Source organism: Puma concolor, unplaced genomic scaffold, assembly GCF_028749965.1.
Source record: "Puma concolor isolate L17-30 unplaced genomic scaffold, mPumCon1.1.hap2 unalloc_scaffold_5, whole genome shotgun sequence".
NCBI classification, from domain to species: Eukaryota; Metazoa; Chordata; class Mammalia; order Carnivora; family Felidae; genus Puma; species Puma concolor.
In genome coordinates, this window is record NW_028240258.1 from 51,111 (window position 1) to 65,626 (window position 14,516).

Below are 14,516 nucleotides of genomic sequence, written 5' to 3' on the forward strand. Positions count from 1 at the left end.
TGTCTCTATAGATTCTGCCGACATATGCGATCTCACATACGGCTTTACTTTTTACTGTACTGTGAAATATGTCTAAATGTAAAACATTTCACTTTCTTTGTTTTCATAGCTCCTAGGCTATAAAACACAAAACAAATTTGCACGTTTTATGAGAGCAAGACCACAAAGCAAATGTTGAATCCGATGGTGTGGGGAGTTTTCTGGGAACAAACTGTTTCTCCCGTGGCCCCACCTGATACCTCAGCACTACTTTCCAGTTCAGCTACTGGTTTTCTGGATGTCACAGAAGGCCTCATTTCGCCCGTCGCTTTTCTTTTGACTGACAAGACAAAGAGCTCTGGGGGCCAGGCACCTTGATGTCTTTTGCCGATCTAGAAGGATAGCTTAATGGATGAATGTGGACAGGTTCTTTCCTCCCAGCCAGGGGCAGTTATGTGAGTGCCACTGACAATGAGACACTCCCTCACATCACCTGGAATATCCTTTTATGAATTGAAGGATTAGTATGGAAACAATGACAGAAAAGTAAACTCACACAGAGAACATGCTTATTCCCAAGAACATGCTCCAAATGCTGTTTGAGAAAACCTGAAGTAGATCTATTTTTTTCAATAATTTTTTTGGTTTGTTTTTAAATGTTTATTTATTTTTGAGAGAGAGAGAGAGAGAGAGAGAGCACAAGCAGGGGGCACGGGGCAGGGGGGAGGGAGGAGGGAGGCAGAGAGAAAGGGAGACACAGAATCCAAAGCAGGCTCCAGGCTCTGAGCTGTCAGCACAGAGCCCGATGCAGGGCTGGAACCCACGAACCGCGAGATCATGACCTGAGCCGAAGTCAGACGCTTAACCGACTGAGCCACCCAGGCGCCCCTGAAGGAGATCTATTTTTCAGGCAACCATTCTGCTACTACCCGTGCTTGTCTTCCTCCCTCGCCTTCCTTTCCTCTGAATTCTGGTGGGGGTGGCAAGGATTTCTGTATTGGGAGTGGGAGGCAAAAGGGCTACTGGGGTGGGGCTGGGGGCACAGACGTAAAACACGCCCCCGGCTCTGTGTGCTCTTCCGTGAAGTCCTGGGCGATGTGTAGTTTTAACACATGCTTAGAAATATTGGGACGTGGGGCGCCTGGGTGGCTTGGTCGGTTAAGCGTCTGACTTCGGCTCGGGTCGTGATCTCACAGTCCGTGAGTTCGAGCCCCGCGTCGGGCTCTGGGCTGACGGCTCAGAGCCTGGAGCCTGTTTCAGATTCTGTGTCTCCCTCTCTCTCTGCCCCTCCCTTGTTCATGCTCTGTCTCTCTCTGTCTCAAAAATAAATAAACGTTAAAAAAAAAATTTAAAAAAAAAAAGAAAAAGCAATATTGGGATGCAATCTCAATCGCTTAAGAGAAATAGGTGACTTTTCTTTAATTTCAGGTGTGTGGACCTTCAGCAAATGCAGGGGTTAAGCCGATTGGAGACTGGGTGCGAGAACCCGACAACCGAGCCTGTGGCAAGTGAGTGCCGAGAGCCGAGTCCCCATCTCACCCGCATCTGGCAACAACTGCGTATTGTAAGACGTACTCTTGCCCCACGTGGTGGATCACGTCAAGTTATCTCTTAAGTTAAAGAAAGTAAGCCTATGTCAGGAGTGACTGCTTAGTGGGTAGGTGGTTTTCTTTTGGGGTGACAAAATGTTCTGGGATTAGATAGTGGTGATGGTTGCACAACATCAATGTAGTAAATGTCACTGAATGGCACACATTCAAATGGGAAATTTTATGTTGTCTGGATCTTAGCACAAATAAATCTTTACAACCTCACTGAAGGGCGGGAGGGCAAGTAATTTGGAGTAACCTCAGAGACAAAGAATGGCCACTGAGGCCCTCTGGATAGAGACCTACAAGCCTGTGAGTCCTAAGGGGAGGAGGTGGAACTGAGAACCAGACAGCAGGCCAGTCCTCACAGTCATCCTGTGGGGAGCTCAGCGTTGGTGGGCCTGGCATTCCCCAACGGTTTTCTGCACACACAATGATTTCAAAGTTCTAATATAAAAATGCCAACAAAGGAAAAGGAGCAAAGGAGAAATCTGCCATTAGGTTGCCTTATCCTGGCCCCAAACAACGTGCCTGTATTTGGCACGTCTACTGTCCAAAGTTTCTAAAAATGAATGACGCTGAATGGATGGTGGCCTTGAGGTAGGCAGGTATAGAAGGAACGCATCAACTCAGCCAGGACCCTACTGGGTCATCAGGGAGGACTCTGCTGGCCCTACACCTCGCTCCTCTCTGTGGCAAGGGTGGGGCAGAGTAAAAGAGAGAGAGAGAGAGAGAGAGAGAGAGAGAGAGAGAGAGAGAGAACCCTAAGCAGGCTCCACATTTAGCACAGGGCTTGATCCCATGTCCCTGGGATCATGACTTGAGCCAAGATCAAGAGCGGGACGCTCAACCCCGACTGAGCTACCCAGGAGTCCCAGGGATGTGCATATATTTCTAACCTGAGTTAATCACTCAGGTTTAAGACATTTGGCTTCACCCACTAATGGCAGGAAAGCCAACTTAACATGGATCAAATAGAGTGCCATGCTAGGTCCCATTAGAAGAAATAGGAACTGGGGCGCCTGGGTGGCTCAGTCGGTTGGGCAACGGACTTTGGCTCAGGTCATAACCTCACAGTTTGTGGGTTCGAGCCCTGCATCCAGCTCTGTGCTGACAGCTCAGAGCCTGGAGCCTACTTCGGATTCTGCGCCTACCTCTCTCTCTGCCCCCCTCCAACTGTGCTCTCTCTCTCTCTCTAAAATAAATAAACATTAAAAATAAATAAATAAAAATAAGAAATAGGAACTTGGTTCTTGAGTCAAGATGGAAGGCACCTTAACTAGGCAACCAACCAGAAGACTCTACAAAAGTTAACAGGCAGCAAAGATGATCTCCAAAGGAGGAAGAGCAGACTTTGCCAATGACTTTGTCAAAATGAACAGCGTTAACGTAAGGAGTATTTAAATGTGTATGGCTGAGGGGCGCCTGGGCGGCGCAGTCGGTTAAGCGTCCGACTTCAGCCAGGTCACGATCTCGCGGTCCGTGAGTTCGAGCCCCGCGTCGGGCTCTGGGCTGATGGCTCGGAGCCTGGAGCCTGTTTCCGATTCTGTGTCTCCCTCTCTCTCTGCCCCTCCCCCATTCATGCTCTGTCTCTCTCTGTCCCAAAAATAAATAAAAATTGAAAAAAAAATTTAAAAAAAAAATGTGTATGGCTGAGTGGGTACTTTCCCAGACCATCTCGGCCCTCAGACACAGCCTAGAGAATAGAAGCAGGCTGGGAGAACTGAAAGGAGACGGGTCTTGGCATGCTTAGATGGATTTCCAGACAAAGAAAAAAAAACACTGATGAATACCTTTATGTGCAAATTCAACCAAGGTCAAGCGACAAGGGTCTGAGCTCTGAAGAGAGCGGACAACTGGCCGGGAGAGACAAGAGGATAAAAGAGCAGGGGGTTTCTGCATCTGGGCCGCTGTGGAGGTCTCTCCATCAGGGAAGGGCACGCAGCGGCCTCTGGCGGTCACCAGGGGGCGCGCGCCCAGCACGCAGGCGCAGCTAGAGGCGGGGGGGGGGGGGGGGGAGTCTCCCCGGAAGAGCACCGGAAGTCATGTGACTCCCAGTTCCGGCTCCTCTCCCTGCCCGGAACTCAGAACTGCGGGCCGTCCGCTTCCCCTCCCCTCTCCTCCCCTAGGCCTCCGCCCCTGCCCCCGCCCCGTAGGCACGCCTCTTCTGTCCTGGCTCTGGGTCTCCCGTCTTTCCTCTCCGGCCCCAAATCCGCACACGCCGCCCCACCATGTCCCTTTCAAATAACGTGAAGTCACCAGACGAAGCCAGCATGGAAGAAAGTCTGCAATCGCTCGCTTGTCCTCACTCTGCGTTCCCTAAAAAGCCATGTGGCTACAAATGCAGGGAGGAACTGGAGTTACAACCCACCAGCACCCCCCCCCTCCCGGGGGGGGGCTCAGGGTTTTTTCTGCCACGCCCTTTCTCCTCTCCAGGACGGAAGGCCGAGGCCAAGTGTGTAAGCACTGCAGGCACAAAGCCCACTGCCCAAGAAGGAAGCTATGCCCAGTGCCGGCTCTGCCAGATGCTGGCTCCACCCTGGAAAACGTCCAAGCTGGAGTGTCCCCTTGTTATCCCAGCGCGGGCTGCATAATTACCCAGCAGGGCAGTCCAAAATGGAAAGCTTCAATTGCCCCTTAGCTAATTGAGGACCAGGAAAAGCAAAGGTCTTCCCTAAAGCAACAAATGAGGAATAGACTTTGGCTGGCTAATCTCTCTTACTTTGAAATGTATTTGTAAGAAGCTTGTTTAGTAAATGAAAAGTCAGGGGCGCCTGCATGGCTCAGTAAGTTAAGCTGACTCTTGATCTCAGCTCAGGTCATGAGCTCATGGTTCTGAGTTCCAGCCCCATGTTGGGCTGTGTGCTGACTGCACACAGCCTGCGTGGAATTATGTCTCTCCCTCTCTCTGCCCCTCCCCTGCTCGCTCACGTGTGCTCTTTTCTCTCTCTCAAAATAAGTAAACTTAAAATGAAAAATACATTGGGGCACCTGGGTGGCTCAGTCGGTTGAGCGGCCGACTTCGGCTCAGGTCATGATCTCACACTCTGTGAGTTCGAGCCCCGCGTCGGGCTCTGTGCTGACAGCTCAGAGCCTGGAGCCTGCTTCAGATTCTGTGTCTCCCTCTCTCTCTGACCCTCCCTCGTTCATGGTCTGTCTCTCTCTCTGTCTCAAGAATGAATAAACATTAAAAAAAAAATTAAAAAAAAAAAAAGAAAAATACATGCAAAATCAGTCTTTGCACTAACCAACCTCTGTAAGCCAAGTCACCTCTCAAGGAAAGTGTACAGGAAGGTGCCCCTCAGGTGGGTTTAGCTTATTTATGAATTTTATATTCAAGCACATTTTCCCTAAAGAGCTCAACTGCATACAGATTCAATTTTACAGTTGTTGGGGTTCAGAATACCTTCTCCTCCTCCTCCTTCCTCATCTGCCCCAACAAGATACAGGTCTGCAGGTCAGTGCCAGCCCATTGGCACTCGCTCCTAAAGGCGGGGGTGGAAATGGCTGGAAGGCAGCTACGCAGACAGAACCTGCCAGCACCCACAGCCATGGTGTTCCACCCCTAGATCCCCTTTCATCACCTTTGGTCTCCAGAGCCTCCCAGAACACAGTACTCATTGAACACTCAAATCGGAGAACAATAATCGCCTATAGCATAGCTTAGCTTTCTTACAAGCTTTAAAATATGATATTGGAGGGGCGCCGGGTGGCTCAGTCAGTTAAGCATCTGACTTTGGCTCAGGTCATGATCTCAAGGTCCGTGGGTTCAAGCCCCGCCTTGGGTTCTGTGCTGACAGCTCAGAGCCCGGAGCCTGCTTCGGTTTCTGTGTCTCCCTCTCTCCCCCTCCCCTGCTTGTACTCTCTCTGTCTCAAAAATGAATAAATAAACATTTAAAAAACACGATACTGGAAAACAAGTCCACACTACCAAATCAAGACATAAATGTCTTGATTCTCAATGTTATGCTAGGACAGAAAGACACTATTGTATAAACTATTACTATTGTATAACTAAAATCTTAAATGACATTTAGCATACAGAATGTACCAACACGGAATCCTTATCCACCATAATCAAGGACCGAACCAAGGGCTGTTAGGCTGGTACCTATCCATTCATCTGCCAATCCATCCTATTTATCCACCTACCTATGCATTTATCTACCCACCACCCACCCATGTCTCCACTCGTCCACCTGACAACTGGTCCAGCCATCTGTCAGTCACTGTGCTCCACAGGTCCCCTCCCCAAGCTGAGCATGAACACCCAGCTGCCATTTGCTAAGCAGATGTCCTGAGGCAGGCTTGTGGTATTCCAGGAACAGTCTCATAGTAAGCATCAAGGCCCTGCGGGAGAAACGAGCTTGGCTTGTTCAAGGGATAGGAAGGTGGCAATGAGTCCTGAGCCTGGATGGGAGAGGAGTGACGAAGGGTGCCCCCCCACAAAAGGACGGGCATACAGGGCCTTCCAGGTCACAGTCAGGAGTCTGCATTTTATTCCAAGTGCAACTAGAAGCCATTGAATGGTTTGGGCCTTGGGACAGTTGTAATCTATCTTCCAAAACCAGTGAGGAGGTAGCTGCTGTGGTCCAGGCTGGAGATGACGAAAGCTTGCACGAAGACGGGAACGTGATCCCAGGGAGCACTGTGTTGCCTGAGGAAGGTGGGCCTTGGCTTGGGCAGCAAGGTGACCAGGGGAGATGTGGCTCAGATCCGAGCCCCGGCAAGGAGGGTACCGAGGGGCAAAAACAGGATGACCTCCACCCCGTTCAAAGGCACTACCAGCCATCCAGGCAAGGAGACCAGCAGGCAGCAAGGGGGTGACTCCATGAGAACTGGGAAAGGTGGGGTGCAAACACACCCACCAAGTGAGCATCAGTCAGCACCTCAGCGGGGAATGCCTCTGTGCTGCCGTTCACTTGGAAGGGCGACTCTTCAAAGTGGGATCAGTGAACCAGAAGGTGCCTGCAGTGGTTACGGGCCACCAAAAAGCCCTCCAGAGAGGTTCTGCCAAATTCCCCTCTCTTCACCAGCCACACTCAAGGATGGCAGCCTCCCTCTTCCTTTATTTTAAATGCTCCCGTAACGGGGCGCCCGAGTGGCTCAGTTCGTCGAACACCGGACTTTGGATTTCAGCCCTGGTCATGATCTCATGGATCGTGAGTTTGAGCTCCACATCAGGCTCAGCACTGATGGCTCGGAGCCTGCTTGGGATTCTCTCTCTCTTTTTCTGTCTCTGCCCCTCCCCTGGTCTTGCTCTCCCCCACTTCAAAATAAAGAAAGAAAGAAAGAAGCAAGTAAATAAATAAAAATTTTAAAAATTTTAAATGCTCCCCTATCAGGTGTGGCCTCAGCCGCTCAATGATGGGGTGACACTTCCTGAGAGGGCCGATGCAGCAGACAGCACTGGTTTAAGGTATAAGGCAGAAACGACATTCCTCCCACTGTTACGGACTCACTGTATCCCCCTAAAATTTATATGCTTGCGTCCTCACCCCCAGGACCTCAGAATGTGACTATTTGGATGGAGGGTTATTGAAGAGGTAAGTAAGGTAAAATGAAGTCATCAGAGGGGACCCTGATCCAGCCTGGTGCCTTACAAGAGATCACGACACAGACACGCGGAGGGAAGACCACGTGAGGACGCGGGGAGGAGGTGGCTGTCTGCAAGTCATGAAAAAAGCCTTGGGGGAAATGAGGCTGACATCTCGAACTTGGACTTCTGGCCTCCAGAAGAGTGAGAAGACAAATTTTTTTTTTTTTTTTTTTTTTTGTGGATGCTACCCAGTCTCTGGTATTTTGTTACAATAGCCGGAATAAGCATCCGACTTACGAGGGACCCCAAGTCAGCGAGGGAGCAGCTTTGCAGGAAGCAGACTTGTGCTGGCCACAATGACGGGGCTTGGAGAGCTGGTACAAAGCCTCAGAGAACAGAAGCCAGGAGACTGAGGGTCGGGTGTGGGCAGGGGACGCTGCCCACCACAGGGAAAGCTGGTACTAAGTGCACGCGATTCGATCTGCTCTCATGGGAGTGGGCTGATTTCAGATCAAACCCCCCGTCTTCCCCAGGACTCATCCAGAAGTCACCCCATCCTCTTTCCTCCAAGATTCGGATGCACCACGTAACTTTTCACCAAAATTATACTTTATGTGTCACCTCTTCAGTGGTTAAGTATGGGTGTCTGTCCTTCCCTCCTACACTGTGAGGTCCTTCGGGAGCAGAACCTTTGTCCTATTTATCTTTATATAGAACAGAACCTTGACCCTCACAAATATGTTCTCTGTGTGGTTTGCGTAAACAAGTAACTCTTATCTTGATGCCCTACTCTTGTCTCAACAGAATACAATGAAAACCATTCATTATCCTGCCCCATTATCAGATCAGTAATTTTTTTTTAAGATTTTATTTCTAAGCAATCTCTACGCCCAGTGTGGGGCTCAAACTCACAACCCCGAGATCAAAAGTACCATGCTGTACTGACTGAGCCAGCCAGGCACCCCAATAATTCATATTTTTTATAGACACACTTATATTGTTTTAAATTCATGCAGGGCACCTGGTGGCTCAGTTGGTTGAGCGTCTGACTTCGGTTCAGGTCGTGATGTCACAGTTTGTGAACCCGAGCCCCACGTTGGGCTCTGTGCTGACAGCTCAGAGCCTGGACCCTGCTTCGGATTCTGTGTCTCCCTCTCTCCCTCTGCCCTTTCCCCACTCGTGCTGTTTCTCTGTCTCTCAAAAATAAATAAAACATTTAAAAAATTTATGCAAAACATTAGGTATCTTAAAATCTTTGTATTATAGGATTTTATTTTTGGTGAGCAAAAGACACTCCTTAACCTGAGTTTTCATTTCTTTTATTCCCAGATTTAATGTTTTAAGTACATTATTTCTTACTGATACTTCGAAAAACAAACATTCTCTGAAAAAAACTGGGAATGGCTTTTCAATGCTCCTATTCTAGAATTTCATTGAGTCCTGCCACTCTTTGAAAGTGCACACAATTCTGAAAATTGCTGGGTCTGTAGCTCAAAAGCAGAAAGCTTCTGGAACTAATTTCTTCAGGGTGGTTACACAGTCCGCTAGAAGACACAGCCATGATAAATGAAGCATATGGTCCCTCCCCCTGTTCCTCTTGACCCTTTCACTATTGATAGTGCCATTTACCACACACACACACACACACACACACACACACACACACACACACACTGTACATTAGAGCTATTCATTAGGACTCTGTTCACTGCAGGGGAGCTAACTCTAACCACCACACAGACCCTCCTCAGGATCAGTGAAATACATACATGGCAGGAGCACAAGGGTGAAACCAGAGCTCGCACATGCAGGGTGCACCGAGCGCTCTCACAACTGCAACACAGCCCAGAAGTGGGCTTGGAAGAAAGAGTACAGCTGGTGCTGGGCACGTGACTTACCCAGAATGTACAGTAATAAAGCTGTGATTGTGTTTCTCAAAAACCGCTCGATTCCGTAGGTGTATTATTCAGCGGCCATTCCTTCTTACCCAGGGATTCTTGGTTTTAGCCATGCAGATAATTACACAGACTTCCTACACAATATACCACTCGTGTCCCCTCAGAGCCACGTAAAGATTGGATACTCTCCTGTGAGGCTAACAGCACTCGAGTTTAAAGCCAAATGAAATAAAACCCCAGTATAGAAGGCTCTCAAAAGCAAACATTTAAATTGGTTATTTCTGCAACAGAACCCTGAATTTTGAGGTTAAGTGTTTAAATTTGAATATCACACCAATCACCAGATATTCTCAAAGCAGTAGAAAGATCTGTATTCAGTGACCCAATTGTGTAGTTTTATTTCCACCGTTCTATCAACCCTCTTTTTTTTTAAATGTTTTATTTTTGAGAGTGTGTGCATGGGGGAGGGGCAGAGAGAGAGGGGCAGAGGATCTGAAGCGAGCTCTGAGCTGACAGCAGCAAGCCTGATGTGGGGGTTGAACTCACGAACCGTGAGATCCTGACCTGAGCTAAAGGTGGACGCTCAACCGACTGAGCCACCCAGGCGCCCCTATCAGCCCTCTTAAAATAAGCTGATACCACAGGTCCTACAGTATTCTACGCTTCCATCTCCCTCCCTCCTCGTGCATATCAAGGGCGAGATGACACTATTGATTCATTTACTTAATCAGTCTAAATTCTATCCTCACTACAGTTAAACAGCTACACTGACCACATTTGAGAACTATGGCACACAACGTGCTAATAACACTGCTACCATCCACCACTCTTTCAGATCCTCTTGAGGAGCCGACGGACTTGATTTCTATTTTCGAGCTCGAAATAAGCCCAATTTAGAAAGGCTGGCTCCATTCCTTTCTGACAATCTTCCCAGGCAACTCCAATTTGGAGACCACGCCCCGGCAGCCCAGCTGTGTACTAGATCATTAAAGCATCCTTTCAACGAGCATTCTGGATAAAGCATTTCATTCAAGCACATTACACTGGATTTCTCATTCTGTGAACATAAAGAACCGTACTGTACAGCATACACAGCAGCCATTTTAAGAACCAAAAAAAAAAAAAAAAAAAAGAAGCCACGATGGCATCAGAAGGCATCTTCGCCCTTGAGACGCTTCTGCTGGAGGCAGCGCAGGGCTACAGGCTCTGCTCAAATGGCACCACGTCTGCAGCGGGGATGCTGAGGTGCTGGAAACTGCATCCAGTTAGCAGCCATGCTGGCTTTGGCAAAAAAACCACCAGAGGCCCAATCACGTGAACCAAGCATTCACCCACCATCGAGAAGGCCACCTCCAAGATGTCTTCTTAGCAACCCCAAACCCAGAATTCACCCACCTCGGATTAGGGCGTCCCTCCTCGGCCCGGACGGTGGCAGAAAGTTGCCTGTGCTCACCAGCGTCCCCCACTTGCTGTTGTGGTTCGATGGCAGCTTCCTGCCAAGAGCAGCACAGTGAAACTCCGAATCATCAAGCTGCCTTCCTCAAGACATCTATTATTACGAACCCCCTCATTGTGGGTTTGCCCCGCAAGCCTGTGCCACGGAGGCGAGGACGCAGCCTGCCGCCTTGTAATGACACTCAGCCACAGGTCTCACAAGCTCCGCTCTCCAAACTGTTGTTTTTTAGTGTTTATTTATTTTTGAGAGAGAGAGAGAGAGAGAGAGCGAGCTGGGGAGGGGCTGAGAGAGAGGGAGACAGGATCCGAAGCAGGCTCTGCACGGACAGCACACAGCCTGACACAGGGCTTGAACCCATGGACCGTGAGATGGTGACCTGAGCCGAAATCAAGAGACAGACGCTTGGGGCACCTGGGTGGCTCAGTCGGTTAAGCGTCTGACATTGCCTCAGGTCATGGTCTCACCGTCCTTGAGTTTGAGCCCCGTGTCAGACTGTGCTGACAGCTCGGAGCCTGGAGCCAGCTTCAGATTCTGTGTCTCTCTCTCTCTCTCTCCCCTCCCCTGCTTGCACTCTGTCTCTCAAAAATGAATAAACATTAAAAAAAAAAAAGGCGCTCAACCGACTAAGGCAACTAGGCACCCCCTGAATATTGTGTATTGAACCTACTACTGGTTCTTTTAAAAAAAAATTTTTTTTAATGTTTATTTATATTTTGAGAGAGAGAGAGAAAGAGGCGAGATGACACTGGAATGTTTTCTTTAAGTTTTCTAGAAAGCTTAAAGTCAACTTTTAGCATTAGGACTCTTACCTTATAGAAGCGCCTGGGTGGCTCAGTCAGTTAAAGCGTCTGACTCTTGGTTTCGGCTCGGGTCGCGATCTCACAGTTTGTGAGTCTGTGCCCCGCGCTGGGCTCTGTGCTGACAGCATGGAGTCTGCTTGGGATTCTCCCCCCGCCCCTCCCCTGCTCACTCACTCGCTCTCTCTCTCAAAATAAACTTAAAAAAATTCTTTTTAATAAAAAAAAAATAAAAAGAATTCTCACCTTATAAAAAGTGCAACAGTTTAATGCATTGCATGTTTAATTACATTTGTTCTGGAGGAATCTAAACATATTTGAAAAAAAATACTACAAGGAACAAATATTAAAAATTTTAAAGGCCTCAGCATTTGAAGAGTGGCTATCGTGTATCATACACTGTCTTCACCCCTTTTCATTTCAGAGGAGAACTGACCATTTTCTAGGGTTCCCCCCAAATTCTTTACGTGGGGTTAAGGTTGGGGCAAGCTAATTATGAGGAGAGACAGCTGAAGCAAGTGACAATGGGGAGGCCGGGGACTCAAGGCAGGCACACGGATACGGAGTTAAATTGTCATGGATGTACCTGTTTAGTCCCCAGGTACCTTCCACACAAGTTGACACGAGAGAGCCGGTGCACACAAACGATGCCCAAACGGCGGGACACAAGCGACACTGACATTGGGCCATCGTATTTTCAGGGCATCCTATATGTGCCTTAAGACAGCAGCCCGGGGCAGCTCTTCCTTGGCTGGGGCACAAACCTTACCTGTTTGTAGGGGTCTGTGGATGGTGAGGAACGGGACCTTCCATGAACGTACTGTGGCCTCTCGTGCTGATCCAGACCTGCGTCCAAGATGTCATCCGCTGAGTGATACCGCCCAGAACTCCTGGCTTCTAGAGCGTTTCTCTGCTCCCTCCAAGAGGCTTGATACTCAGCAAAGGTTCCAAGTCTCTGAGGCGGTTCTGGTTTTCCCATGGTCGCCGTTTTTCCGTGACTGCTGGGGTTCTCTCCAAGGGAGGTCGTGTGGGCCCTGTTCTGGAACCAAGGCTCTGCACCCTCGTACCCGTGGCCCGCTGTCCGCGGCCTCTCCAGCTTCTCCTTCGGGAATCCACAGAGCACTTGCCTCTGCCCAGGTCTCTGGTGAATGGGTCTGCTGCTTTCCTCAAAAAACTTGCACCTGTCGGCGAATGTGCCCATGGTGTCCTCGGACGCACCGGGGTGCCGGTGGGGGCGATCGGGCCCTGCGAGCCCCACCTCGTTCATTTTCTCGGGTTCGGAGTACGATTTCAGCTTCTGTTGCACCGTGAACCGTTTCCGGGCCCCAATGCGGGGAACGTGCGGCAGGCCCCCTCCAGACGGGGACGGCTTGGGCAGGCCCCCCTCCCAGAAGTGGGGGGTGGCATCCAGATGTGTGCCGTGCTCCTCAGTCCGCGGCTCGGCTGACCCCGCGGGACGATCGGCCGGGCCGGGCTCCAAGTCGCGGCGCTTAAAGGACGTGGCCCTCAGGACCCGGGCTTGGGCCTCCTTCAGGTGGTCTTTATAGGTGCCCCGGAAGGAACCTTCTGGGGAGGTGCCGGGGATGCCTCCCGGCTCCACCTGCCAGCCGCCGGCCTCCCGAGCCGCCTCGTCGGCCCCAGCCAGCGCCACCGTGCTTCTGCTCTTCTGCAGGTTGGCTCGGCGCATCTGGACCTCGTTCCTCAGGGTGGTGGCGAAGCGGTCGCTTCTCCGGGTGGCTCTGCCCACCTGGCCGTCGAACGGGGGCGGCCTTTCGGCACCAGCTCCCGGGCCGTCGTCGGGCGGGCGCGCCCCCTCCCGGGCCAGCGAGTGAAGCATAGGCGTCTTCCGAGGGGAGATCTTGCCGCTTTCTCCCGCGGCCCACAGGAAGCCGTCGGCGGCTTCCTTCCCCGCCGCTCCTGCCCTGTGGGCGGCTGTCTGTGGCTCCTCACTTCCCACGGGGTGGCCCTTGGCTGCCTGGTCGCTCTCACGGGTGTCCGAGGCCTCCTCCTCGTGCTGGATGTGACCCCAGGGCCCGTGGCCCATTGGGTGCTCAGTGGGGAGTTCGTGGGCTTCTGCGGCCCCGTCAGACTGCCAATATTCCTCGTGGGGCTGTCCCGCCTGGGCGCTTGCCTGCGGGCACTGTCTGCTGGTCACACAGTAGTAGCGGCTCTGCCCACCGCTGTTGCCCTTCTGTTCGGTGGCACCGGGCCACCTGAGCCGAGTGGGGCCGTCGTCCTGGACACAGTGGGCAGAAGGCTCCTGGCGGCCACCAGGGACGGCCACACAGTGCTGCTCCCTCAGCGACGAGGCGGCCCTGGGGCCGTCGTGACAGAAGGGACTCTCGTCACTGTACTGGCGCGGGTGCTGGCAGCCACAGGAGGCCTGCGGGAAACGCACGTCCGTGCTGGACAGGGAGGCCTGAAGCCGGCCGGGGGCCCCTGGGAGGCCACCCGGCCTGTGGTCAGGGGTCGGCACCCCACGGTCCAGGGGGACTTGGGGCGCAGGGCCCGAGCTCCCGACTCTCTTCCCATTGCCGGGCCGTGCCGGCCTCCACTGCTGACTGGCGGGCTCTGGTCTCCAGTCACTGCGGGGCTGGGCCTGGGGCGGGCCTGGAAAGTGCTGCACACTGGCGGTGTCTGAGAGCAGAGGGCCCTGGGCCTTCTCGTGGCTCTTGGTGGCAGCGAAGCTGTCACTGCGGAGAGGGGGAGGCGGTGGAGGAGGGGAGGAAGGTGCTTTTCTCTTATCGGGGACATACCAAACCGGTCCCAAATTTGATTTTCCAGGGGTGGCCAGCTTGGTCTCAGGACTGTCCTCTGGCCTGGGGCTTCTGCTGCCGTCACGGGGGACCCGGGGTGGGAAGTACCCGAGCCTGTCCTCCAGGCCCTGGGGGTCACTGGCAGCCTGGCCCTGCCGGCCGCCCGGCCTACAGGCCTCCCCCAGGCCCACGTTGTAGAGGATGTTCTCCGCAGAGGACGCATCAGCCTTGGGCAAGGTGTGGTCGGGCGTGCTGGAGCTGGTGGAGAATGAGCCGTAAGCTGAGTCCCGCTTGCTCGGGCCGCCCAGGTGGTCGATGCTGCCATTGGACCTGGCGGCAGAGAGGCGTCTGGAGGGGTAGGGCTGGGAAGGGTGGTCCAGGCTGTCGACGCTCCCCAGGGAACTAAAGTGGTCAGAGGTACGCTGCAGATTCGTGTGCTCCCACGTGCCAGACAGGTCATGGGAGGAAGAACTAGGAAGAAAGGACCAGAGAGAAGAGTTTG

The 14,516-nt window shown here is 51.8% G+C and overlaps 1 protein-coding gene across 1 annotated transcript in view; it reads right to left on the bottom strand.

Moving 5' to 3' along the window:
- LOC112859865 (protein Shroom2-like) overlaps positions 1-14,516 on the bottom strand; it is a 65,665-nt gene that overhangs the window by 25,533 nt on the left and 25,616 nt on the right. The window contains exons 3-4 of the mRNA XM_086696576.1: positions 12,028-14,485; positions 10,401-10,498 (exon numbers count right to left, since the gene is read on the bottom strand). Coding sequence (XP_086552702.1) covers positions 10,401-10,498; positions 12,028-14,485 — 2,556 coding nt within the window. The remainder of the gene's footprint in view (positions 1-10,400; positions 10,499-12,027; positions 14,486-14,516) is intronic.